At 32.9% G+C, this 13110-nt stretch overlaps 1 protein-coding gene across 1 annotated transcript; it reads right to left on the minus strand.

The window, feature by feature from the left end:
* Positions 4470-9559, minus strand: LOC109350741 (homeobox protein knotted-1-like 3). The gene is made up of 6 exons (XM_019592029.1): positions 9039-9559; positions 7583-7703; positions 6324-6517; positions 6100-6231; positions 5097-5233; positions 4470-4822 (listed from the first exon to the last, which is right to left on the minus strand). The coding sequence occupies exons 1-6, from the start codon at positions 9390-9392 to the stop codon at positions 4816-4818; spliced, it is 945 nt and encodes a 314-aa protein (XP_019447574.1). The 5' UTR covers positions 9393-9559; the 3' UTR covers positions 4470-4815.

Below are 13110 nucleotides of genomic sequence, written 5' to 3' on the forward strand. Positions count from 1 at the left end.
AGCACTTCATCGACACCATGATGTATGGTCGAGAAGATCTGACCTTAGACGAAGTAAAGGCGGCGTTGCACTCAAAAGAACTGAAGAAAAGAGTATCATATTCGAGATCTGAAGGCTCAGGTGATAGTCTTTTTGCCAGAGGAAGAACAGAGAGGCGAAATCAATTTGGTGAAAGAGGGAAATCTAGGTCCAAGTCTAAAGCGAAACCTAGAAAGTATAAATGTTTTCATTGTCATAAGGAAGGTCATATAAGAAAGAATTGTCCAGAGCGCAAAGGCAAGGAAAAGATTTGTGAATATGGAGATGCAGCTGTAGCAAATGACTATGATAGTGCAGGTGCACTAATAGTCTCAGAGCACGATTAAAAAGATGAATGAGTACTTGATTCTGGATGCTCATATCACATGTGTCCCATTAAGGATTGGTTTTCAACTTACCAACCCTTAGATGGGGGCAAGGTCCTTTTGGGAAATAATGCTCCCTGCAAGGTCATTGGCATCGGCTCAATTAGAATCAAGATGTTCGATGGAATCGTAAGGACGTTGACAGATGTAAGGCATGTTCCAGAATTGAAGAAAAATCTGATTTCCTTGGGAACACTAGATTCAAAAGGTTATAGCTACAAAGGTGAAGGTGGAGCTATAAGAATATCTAAAGGCGCTATGGTTGTAATGAAAGGAAAGAAAGAGAATAGTCTCTACATGCTACAAGGAAACACAATCACGGGTGTTGCTGCTGTCTCATCAACAAGTGATTATGATGTCACCAAATTGTGGCATCTAAGAATGGGTCATGTTAGTGAAAGAGGCCTAGCCGAGTTGGCCAAGCAAGGATTGCTATGTGGTCAACAAGTCGGGAAGGTAGACTTCTGTGAACATTGCATTTTTGGGAAGCAATGTCGAATAAAATTCAACAATGCAGTTCATCGAACAAAAGGCACGTTGGATTATGTACATTCTGACTTGTGGGGTCCTTCCCAAGTACCTTCTCATGGTGGTAGGAGATATATGCTAACTTTCATTGATGATTATTCAAGGAAGGTTTGGATCTTCATTTTGAAACACAAAAGTGAAGCATTTGTGAAGTTCAAGCAGTGGAAAACCTTGATCGAAAAGCAAACTGGGAGGAAGATCAAGCGACTGAGAACTGACAATGGCCTAGAGTTTTGTAGCAGAGAATTCGGAAACTTTTGCAAGGATCATGGTATTGTCAGACATTATACTGTGAGGCACACTCCTCAACAAAATGGACTTGCAGAACGGATGAACAGAACCTTACTTGAAAGGACAAGGTGTATGTTGTCAAATGCTGGATTGCCAAAACAATTCTGGGCGGAAGCTGTCAATACAGCTTGTTACTTGATCAACAGATGTCCATCAACGGCTATTGACTTTAAAACTCCAGAAGAGATGTGGTCGGGTGTTCCTGCAAATTATGATAATTTGAGGATATTTGGTTGCCCTGCATATGCTCATAACAAAGAAGGAAAACTTGATGCAAGAGCATTGAAATGCATTTTTCTTGGATATCCTGATGGTGTAAAAGGATATAAGTTGTGGTGGCCAGAGAAAAGAAAATGTATTATCAGTAGGGATGTTACTTTTAATGAAGCTGAAATGCTAAAGCCTCATAAAGAGTCTTCAAGTGAAAACAAAGACCCTAGTATCTCGGAGAAGGTGGAGTTTGAGGTGGAGTTTGAGGTGGAGCCAACGAAGGAAAATACATTTGATCAAGAAGAAGAAGTTCATGATGCATCTACTAGTAGTGATGTATCCCAATTGCAACATTATCAGTTGGCTAGGGATAGGCAAAGGAGACATATAAAACCTCCTGAGAAATATGGTTATGCTGATCTGGTGTCTTATGCTCTAAATGTTGCTGATGATATCAGCAATTGTGAGCCACAATCATATGAAGAAGCTATCAACAATAAAGAAGCTTCCAAATGGATTTCTGCCATGAGAGAGGAAATTGAGTCTCTTCATAAGAATCATACTTGGGTTCTTGAGAAACGACCAAAGTCTCAAAAGGTTGTTGGATGCAAATGGGTCTTCAAGAAGAAGGAAGGAATTCCTGGAGTTGAAGATGCAAGATTCAAAGCGCGATTAGTGGCCAAAGGTTTTACACAAAGAGAAGGAATTGATTTCAATGAAGTTTTCTCCCCTGTGGTAAAACATAGCTCTATTCGCATCCTACTTGCCATTGTAGCTCAATTTGATATGGAACTTGAGCAACTAGATGTCAAAACAGCATTCTTGCATGGTGAGTTGGAGGAACAAATCTATATGAAACAACCTGAAGGATTTGAAGTTCAAGGGAAGGAAGATCATGTTTGCTTACTGAAGAAATCCTTATATGGCTTAAAACAATCTTCTAGACAGTGGTATCGACGGTTTGACACCTTCATGCTCGAAAATGGCTATTGTAGAAGTGAGCATGATAGTTGTGTCTACTACAAGAAGCTGGCAAATAAGTCATTTATCTATCTCCTTCTTTATGTTGATGACATGTTGATCGCATGTAAGAACATGTCAGAAATAAAAAGCTTAAAAGCTCAATTGAGCTCAGAGTTTGAAATGAAGGACTTAGGAGCTGGAAGGAAAATTCTAGGAATGGAGATTCAGAGAGATAGAAAAGAAGGGACGCTCTTTCTATCACAAAAGAAGTATATTGAGAAAGTGTTGGAACGATTTGGCATGCAAAATGCTAAACCAGTCACTACTCCATTGGCGTCTCATTTCAAACTTTCAATGGCCTTGTGTCCACAAACTGAGAGCGAAAATGAGGAGATGTCAAGTGTACCTTATGCTAGTGCAGTTGGCAGTCTTATGTATGCCATGATATGCACTAGACCAGATATTGCACAAGCAGTAAGTGTGGTAAGTAGGTATATGGCAAGTCCTGGTAAAGTTCACTGGAAGGCTGTGAAGTGGATTATGCGCTACCTAAAGGGTACCATGGATATTGGCTTATTGTATGGAAAAGTCAAAGGTGTTGGAAGTAAGGTCATCGGATATGTTGACTCAGATTATGCCGGAGATTTGGATAAGCGAAGATCACTCACTGGATATGTTTTTACACTGTGTGGTTGTACTGTTAGTTGGAAAGCAACACTACAATCAATTGTTGCTTTATCTACAACTGAAGCGGAGTACATCGCAGTAACAGAAGCTGTAAAGGAAGCCATTTGGGAGAAAGGTCTAATTGAAGAGTTGGGTATACAACTAGAAGAAACAACCATCTACTGTGATAGTCAAAGTGCTATACATCTCACAAAAAATCCAATGTATCATGAAAGAACAAAACATATTGATGTTCGGATGCACTTTATCAGAGATATCATTGAGAAAGGAATTGTTAAAGTGGAGAAAATACCCAGTGCAAATAATCCTGCTGACATGATGACGAAACCAGTTCCAACAACGAAGTTCAGGCATTGTCTGGACTTGATTGATGTCCAGAATCTCTAGTGGGCATGAAGAAGAGCAACATGAAAATAGTTATGATAGTCTTTTAGCCAAGGTGGAGATTTATTAAATATTGACTTAAAATAAAAAGAGAATGATGTGGCAAAAGAAGTGGCTATGATGAAACCTTCTTGTGGCCAAGTAAAATGAGTGGCTATAGTGTAACCTCTTTTGTAGCCAATGAGAAGAAGAGGTTGTGGTGAAGCATCTTTGTTTTTGGCCATAGGATCCTCAAGGCTTTGGCTATAAATAGGAATGCTCCAAGCCATTGTAAGACACACCAATATTCTAGCCTTAGTGCATATTCTCTCTTCTTCTCTTGTTCTAATATTGTGAGGAATATTTTAGTGTTTAAGATATACTTGTGAGAGAGTGATATTGGGTGTACTTGGGTTTTGGGAAGTGAGTGAAACACTTGAGTGAACTTGTAATTCTCTTTTATCATAGTGATAATATCATTGTTGCTCTTCAACCGTGGACGTAGGCAAATTGCTGAACCACGTTAATTTCTCGGTGTCATTTTCTCTATTTAAATTTTCTCCATGTGTCTTCTGCATCAACAGATTGTGTTTGAAATTAACTTTGATTTTAGTGGAGTAGGTATCCCCAACTTATCTCTCAAAATAAATAGTGCTCTTAACAATCAAAGAGAACTTAATTTTATATTACTAGTCTAACTTCTTCTTCCTACATATAAATTTTTATTAGCTAGACTTCTCAAATTGCTATATTTAATAAAGGGAACTAACTATTCACGGGAGAATAATGCGCTATTGTGAGAAATGAGAATACTTAATATGAATTATTAGATTTTGATTAAATGATTAAAATAAAAGATATATTTACATGACTATCATGATAAATGATCCTTTTATCTTTATCTGCATGTCAAAGTAAAGTAATGCTGAGGAATAAAAAATGGTTTTTCTTAGTCCACTAGCTTACAAGTGCAAGATAATCTCAATGTTGTAGAGCTTATAGAGTTTATGATATTGAACAAAGTACCAACCAGATTTAAATGTAAAATCTTATGATATCCCACATATAGTCATATACCATTTCTGATTTTTACAACAAAATAACCTTCTACATCCCACATACCAATTTAAAGCACAAAAACAAAACCAGCAAGGAAAAATAGACAACTTATTATTACTGTATACCCCAACCCTCACTATTATATATACATATATGTATATTATATATATACATATATATCACAACCATGAAAATGTAAACAAAAATCATAATCCTGTTGAGTCACCCCATTTGGTTCATAATTCCTAATTATGTAGCACCACAAGAACAAAAGTAGCTCTTTCTCATTGTCTTCCAATGATCAATACTGTTATCCCCTGCATTATTTATTTTCAAACTAAGATTGAAAAGTTTGAATGAATAAATAAATAAAAAGGTCCCTAATTAAGCACAATCTACTATAGGCACTCAAGTCATTATTTGTGTGAAGTTGAGTCATAGTTACATGGTACATAATACTCGTTCTAGCATGGAATATCGACTATTACGTGATTCGTCGATTTTTATATTATTATTACAAGATATCGCTTATGATGAACCTGATAAGTGGTATACAATAGATAGATTTCGATACAAGATATCGCTTATTACCGTTTACGCTTGCTCTTCAAGACAGTAGAAGTTGAAGCATTGCTGTGCCAATTCCTCTTCCTTTGATTGATGAACCAATTATTAATCTGCTTTAACTGCAAACCAGTTTCCTGCACCAATCTTGCCTTATCTTCCTCCTAGAAACAACATAATTGATTAAGTTGATAACAAATATTGGTGAATGAGTTTTAAGAAAGAAGATAATATTATTAACCGATGGGTTTATTGAAGTATGAAGTCTAACGTTAGATGTAAGGGATGTGTGGAAGAATTTATAAGTGGAAAAAACCCACGGGATCGATGTCTTAATGTTTTGATTCAAAACGTGATATCTCACTTATGACTCTCCATTTTTTCACGTGCCCAGTAATAATGGAACTCTCCAATGGTTGGAAGCTCCCTGGTTGCGGTCGAGTCCAACAAGTAATATCAGAGCAGATGATTTGCCTGAGACATGGTGGACTTAAAGGGAATCAGATTGATAATTGTGTGGTAACCACACTTGAGGGGGAAATTGTTGGATTTATTCAAGTGTGAAATCTCAAATTGGATACAGGGGAATGTTAGGAAGAGGCTATGGCTGTAAAAGACCCAAAAAACCAACGCCTTAATGTTTTGGTTCAAGACGTGATATCTCATTTATGTCTCTTCATGATCTAGTAACAACGGAACTCCCTAGTAGTCAGAGTTTCCTATCGAGGTCGGGTCCAACATTACCATTAAATAGAAGACCACTAGAAAATGTAGCTTCAATATAGTCTATTCACACCACAAGCCTACAATTGTGCTAAAGTGCACAAGCTAGCTTAATCTTATGTATAGAATTAGGACAGAATATGAAGAAAATGCATCATCCTTTAGCACTAACATTTGTAGTTTTATACATCAGATAGTAAATCAATACATGTTACATTTACAACAACATTAAATGGTGAACCATTTCATAGACTCTAAACCAATTTTGTCCCAAAAATGATGTAATACCAATATCTATGAAACTTACTGTAGGATAAGGCCATTTGGAATGTGATTGCCACCATGCTTTGAGGACAGAGGTTGTGTCACCAGGAAGTTTTCCGGCTCGGCGCTTTCGCAGAATCTCTTCTCTTATGTCCACAATTTTCTCCTTATAGCCCTATATCATTGAAGTTTAAAGAAAATCTTGATCACTCATAAGGGAAGATTAGTTAAATGAAAGACCATAATGAAGGACAGAACATCACTTACATGTTTCAATTCATGCTTTAGTTCTTGTCTTACACGTTCCATAAGGGACCTTTCATTCTCTGTAGGAACAAGAGGGCCAAATCCCATGTTATCTGTTCCATCCAAACTAACATCGAAAATATTCGCATCGCTTTCTACTTGGTCGTCTTCGTCATCGGACATCGTTGCACCTGTACCTTCTCCTGGTGAAACTCCTATTCATCATGCAACATGTTGGAACAATTATCAGTTTTAGTATACATCATTTTGAAAAGGGTTTTGCTTTTGTTGTTTAATTTGTGCAGAGTTTTCTATTTGAACCAAAATATTGAAGACTTTGTTCAAAGAACACAAGCCATAAAAAGCATTGTAAAGTTGCAATGCTTGTGGATTTAGTAACTCTCCACTATTGGCTAAGATTCTTTCAATGTTGATATAGTGCTTCTATGGTCAAAATTTTCCAAATACAGATCCAAATATGATAGAAAAACATGTAAAAAAAAATTTATTCATGTAATCATGTATGATCAAAGTTTTGTTAGCATAGTGTATTACTATTACAAGATTTTGATGTAGTAGAAGCTATCCTTACTCAACATTGGACACAAGTAATTAAATAAATTATACAAAATAAATAGAAAAGAAGAAGACAGAGAATTTGATAACAAAGTTCGTCCAATTTTGCATACGTTCCTGACAGTGTTGAATGGTTACCAAAATATTATTAGAGAATAAAGGATTATAAGTTTCAGTATACCCATATGCCTAAGTACCCATGAGGTGTTTCTATTTGGTGAGGAACATATAACAACAAAAGACTTAAGTCAAATATATAACATTAATACTTTATTCTATAAGAAATGTAGGACTTCATATAATAACATATTTCTAACCCAACTAGTAGTTTAGTACCCTTCTATTCTCAAGAGTTTTTCAATTGCCAACCCCAACACAAATAAGGGAACATACAATTAGATAAAAAGCTAGGTAGAAAAATGACATGGAACAAGTGATTTTCATTATATCATGCAACAAAAATATATTTGTTTTTATGGTTCAAAATCTATGTAGTGATAGTGCAGCAAAGTTTTTTACACTGTCAGCACGTCATCTACCATTGATTCGTATTACTTTTGTTTGAGAGTCAATTGTAGTAAATAAATCAATAGTAGATAATTTGTTGACAATATAAAAAATATTTACACTGTGAATGTATACATATTAAATCCTTGTTTTTAATTCTAAGATGTAAAAATTACTAAAGTAGATAGTTTTTGCACCTGTTAGAGTCTGTAAAGATTGCTCTATCTCCCAACAAGCCATTACTGCTTCCATTGCATGGACCCTGACATGTTGTTGCAGTTGTTCTTTGAAGGAACAGAGCAATAAAACATAGTGTGACTGAAACATTAAGCAGAAAAAAGCACCAAGATCACAAAACTATATCATATCTAATAAAATTCTGTAGCATTGGTCATCTTAGTCACTATGTCAAAATCAAGATTCAAGACAACCTCGTAAGAGAGATGTTTTGTATTTGCATCATTCAAAAATCAATCCTTATTCTCATTAAAATTAAATGAAGTTGTGAACCGAACAATGTTTTATTGACAAAATATTGAGCTCAAGATTATTCTTTATAATTTTCTCTATGATTTTTCTTAGTCTCTCTTTTCATCAACATAATGCATACTTCCTTACATGCAACCATATCTTTACATTACTACATAGATATTAAACTATTTTGTACCTTAAAACTTAGATTAGTATTTAAAAATGTCACATACATGTTAAATTAATTATATTTTTTATGAATATTAGGGATAATATAGTAACAATTTCACCAAAAAATTGAAGGGTTATTCCAACCCAACGAAAAATAAAAGATGGTCAGATTTTTTTGTAATGTGAGTAATATTGTTCTCAAACTAGTACTAGTGGGGTCGAATTGATATTTATCGTTTATAAAAACAATAATATTATTCTGAAATGTAACTTAAAGTTGTCAATTGGCTTTTGGAATAGATTTTTGAAATATGCGTATAGATAATGATAACAAATAAATTAGAGGAATAAATAATTCAATTTCTTTTAAAAAAATCAAATTTCAATTATTACTTTGAAATGGAGCTCTCCCTATCAATCATATGTTATTTTCCTATTCATACAACACACTCTCATAGACTTTTCCATCATTTAAGAAACAATTGCATAACAAAAAAACTCCTTAAAATAAAAACAATACATTTCATATCATTTTTTCTTTTTCAATATTAAATATAGGTAATATTAGTCATTCTTCACATAAATTTTATAACCAATTTAATATTTTTAAGATGAAGTTTTACATTTTCAACCATCTCTTTTCCTGACCAATCTAGACGTTTATTCATTTTTCTTATATAAAAAAGAAAAGGTTGATAAATATATTTTTGTAAGTTGAGTTTCTGATAAAAAAAATATGTAAAGATTGATAAACATTTTAAACACTATAAAATAATATTTTTAGAAGATTTACTTAGGCATAAAAAAAAGAATGAAAATTATCTATATCATTTGGTATCTTTATTTAGTATCATGGTCCAATTAAAAATTTGACATAGAAAAGTTATAAAACTATAAATTATTATTTTATATTACTTATTGGAATTTGATTGAGTAACGAAAAAATTGAATATATGATTTTTTTCGGGACATATGATTTTTGTTACGAAAAAAAGATAAGAGTAAAATTACCATGAATTGGTCAAGTTCTTTGTGAGCACCAAGCATGTTGGGTCCAAAGGTGTTGGAGTACTTAGCCACCACATCCTCCGACTGAGCCAACTGAGCATCAATCCTCGGCAACTGATCCACCGGCGTTGCGATCCTTAAGCACCCCACATGTGCTGACAGAAGCTGCTCATACAACGGGTGTCCCAATATCTCTGCCTTCCATTGTGCCGATGAATTCGCGGCTGCGGAGACGGTGTTGGTGGAGGTGGTTGTGTTGTTGTTGAGCCAATTGGGTGTGGAGTTGGATTGGTTTGTGAAATGGTGAAGTGAGAATTCTTGTTGGGATAGATCATGATTTTGATTATGGTATGCCATAAAATATAAGAAAAAATTAGAGATAAGAGAGTTAAGTATTATTAGTTAGTTGATGATGATGAAGAAGACAAAGATTTAACGTTGGTGTTTGGTGTTTGTGTTTGGTGGTAGTTGTTGTTGAAGAAGGAGTAAGAAAATGGAAATATGGGGAAGATGTTGGAGCAAGTGAGTTACTATAATTTATAAATAAAATATGTTATTTTTATAAGAAAAGTCTCTCAACTTTAAATTATTTTTTTGGATTTTTAGATATGTAAATATAAAATATGGAAAATAAATTAGAAATAAAATAATTTAATTTAATATAATAAAAAAATTAATTTACTATTCTTTGTCAAATCAAAGAAAGTTACATAAAAATATAATTATAAAGTATTGTTCTAGCTAGTATTGTCATTGAATTCTTAGTTATGTTAAAAATAATGAATGTTTAATTGTTGCGTGGATGACATTTTATACAAAAGATAGTCATATATCTTAAAAAATATTAATTTGTTGTCGATAAATCGAGAAAATACCTGATTATACCATATAAAAATATGAATATTAAAAAGGAAGAGACCTGTGGGGGACCAAGCAGATGAGTGGTTTTTGTCTTTCTGAGGGTAATATTCTGGCAACAGCAAAATTTGGTCCAGAAATTGCTTTTTTTTGTTTGCGGCCTATTCAAGTATTTTGATTTTTAATAAAAAAAACAGATACCTTTCATCTCCTATTTTATTTTATTTATCGGGATGACTAATATTTTTGACAATAAATTGTCATTTAGGTCATTGAGAAAGATGTTATAGTCATGAAAATATATTTTTTACCAGCTAAATACCTAGACACATTAAATGATCAATAAGTTCATCTTTAACATTAATGTGTTATTCTAAATATATTTAACATGTCACTCTAGATGCATATCATATTAGTATGAGAGACCAACTTGCTAGTCATTTGATATTTTTAAGTATTTAGTTTGTGTGAAAAATAATAATCTTAGAATGACTAAATTGGTGATCACCAAATCCTTCAAGAATCCAAATAATGTTTTCATTTTTTATGGGGTTGTTTTTGTGATGGATGGAAGGTTGTTTGAGATATATAAGATAAGGATGAATGATAAAGTTATTTTTGAATATTTGGGGTAACTACATTGGCTCAAAATTAAAGAACATAAGTTAAACGTGTATTAATTCATCCATAAGTTCTGAGGTATCTAATTTTTATGAGTTTTGCTATTTTTTGTCATGATTATAAAGTGATTGAAAATGGTAACGTTTGTATTAAAAATTAGAAATATTTACTCTTGATATTAGTTTGTTTTTAAATTGGTCTCCAAACTTTTTTCTGTGTTCATTTACTTCTTTGAGTTGCCAAAAGTTAACAACTCCTTTCATTAAACCCTATTAAAATGTTTTTTCTCTATCATCTCTATTTTCACTTCCTTCTTTGGAAACTGTCTTTTTTTCTATTATTGAACTTGATACCATTTACAAAATTTCTCTATTCTCTACAAATATGTCTTCTTTTAATTTAATCGATCATATTAGGGTTTATATTTCACACCTTCCTTTATGAAATCATAAAAATATTGTGAGGTAGATAAATGGGTATGTTTGGTTCAATGGTTGTGGAATTGCAACAATGGAAAAAAGTGGAGGTTGAATAGTGGCCAAAAAATGATATTGAGAGGAGAAAATGGATAAAGAAAAATATTCTATAGGTAAATCAGCTAGATCGGGCCTCTAAGTTTTTACTTTTCAATTTAGTCCCATAATTATTTTTGTTTTAAATAGGCCTTTTCAAAATATCTTATATTCTCACATTGATTATTTCAGTTATTTATGTTTTCAAATGGGTCCTATAAGTTTTTTTCCAATACTTTTTAACCATTAAATTCATTTTTAATGGCAGAGTTTCAAAAAACTAATCGAGAAACTTTTTAAATCTTTTCATTACGAATTTAATGATGCTAAACTTGTTAACTTTAGTGAAGAATTGAGAAAGTTATAAGAAAAAAGGATTGTTGTACAAGTTTACCAATAGACCAGAGAATTGGTACACCATTAAGATGTCATGAGGTACCTTATGAGAACCATAAATTTTGCCTTAAATTATTGAAAGTTTCTCATTATTTTTAATGGACATAGCGATGCATAATTGAATACTCTATCAGATGAAGAAATGGACTCTCTTAGCTCAATCCACTAAAGAATCTTAAATGATAGCACTAGTTACTTCTAATGAAGAAGTCGACCTAGAAGCTTGCTAGAAAAGATCCATTTATGGGAAAGATCGATATTAGTTATGTTGATCCATTGCGATAATACTCTAATATTGTCAAAAATTGAGAATCATTATTATAATGGTAAGAGACGACAAAAACACATAAGCACAACATTGTTAGATAGTTACTTTCAACTGGACTATTAGAGTGTGTTATGTATGCATTCATGAAAATTTATTTGATTCTTTGATGAAAGGATAAGTTAGAAAGAAAATCCTAAAAACTTTGAAAGGAATGTGGTTATGTCCCTTAAATAGATGGTCACTCGTGATGATAATCTAACCTGAAAGATTGGAGATCTCAAAAAATAGATTCAATGAGTAATATAATAAAAATTCATGAAGTGATATAAGACTGAAAATTTTATAAGGAAATGGGATGCATGATTCCTGAAGTAATGAGAGATAGAGTTAATATACACTTTTAATTAGATCAATAATGTATTTAGAGTGGAGTACTTAGGTTGTATGTGTACTTTTGATAGACTTATCTATGTGAATGTAAAAGTATGAGTCACTTTCTATGAAATTTTTGAAATAAATTTATAGAATGAGAACTATACTGAGATAGACGTGTATGACACATACTTTTTAGAATATACTATTGAAAATGAACCCCGTATCAATGAAAGACCTCAGGTTAAAAGGTCTTAAGTCTTCATGATTGTCATATACTTATAGAGCATTTCTTGTCTATTGGAATAGATCAATTCTACCTAAAAAAGTTCGAGGAACCATAACTAGGTTATGCTTCTTCTTCAAGGCAATTTGTAGCAAAGTGATTGACCTTGAGAAATTACCTGCATTGCAAAGACAAATTATTTTGACTTTGTGTGAGCTTCAAATGTATTTTCACCTTCTTCTTTTTGGCATAATGGTTCATCTAAGCGTTCATCTTGTTCGAGAGACCCAACTATGTGGCTCTTCCTATATGAGATGGATGTACCCCTTTGAGTGGTATATGAAGATATTAAAAGAGTATGTGAAGAACCGATCAAAACTAGAGGATTGTATTGTCGAGCGATATGTTGTTGAAAAAGCTTTTGATTTTGTACCAGATACGTTACCGATGGTGATTTTATGGGCATTCCAAAGTCTCGATATGCAAAAAAAAAAAACATTTTGTGAAGGTATTATTAGGAATGAAATATTGACTATTGTGAAGAAGATCTAGCTCCTGACCTTGGCACGGTTTTGATGAAGACACTAACATCACAAAAAAGAAGAAAATAAAGAATACTTATGAAGACGATGAAGACAAAGCTTCAAGAAATTAGAATATAAGTCTTTAGGTACTTCTATCCTTATACTCTAATATAGACACTTAGTAATAATTCTCAAAAGTATTTTAAAATAAAATTGATAAACACAAAGTATAAATGAAAACAATTTTCAAAATATTGTGTAACAGGTTACTAGATCTAAGTAACAGGTTACTGTGACT

Source organism: Lupinus angustifolius, chromosome LG06, assembly GCF_001865875.1.
Source record: "Lupinus angustifolius cultivar Tanjil chromosome LG06, LupAngTanjil_v1.0, whole genome shotgun sequence".
NCBI lineage: Eukaryota > Viridiplantae > Streptophyta > Magnoliopsida > Fabales > Fabaceae > Lupinus > Lupinus angustifolius.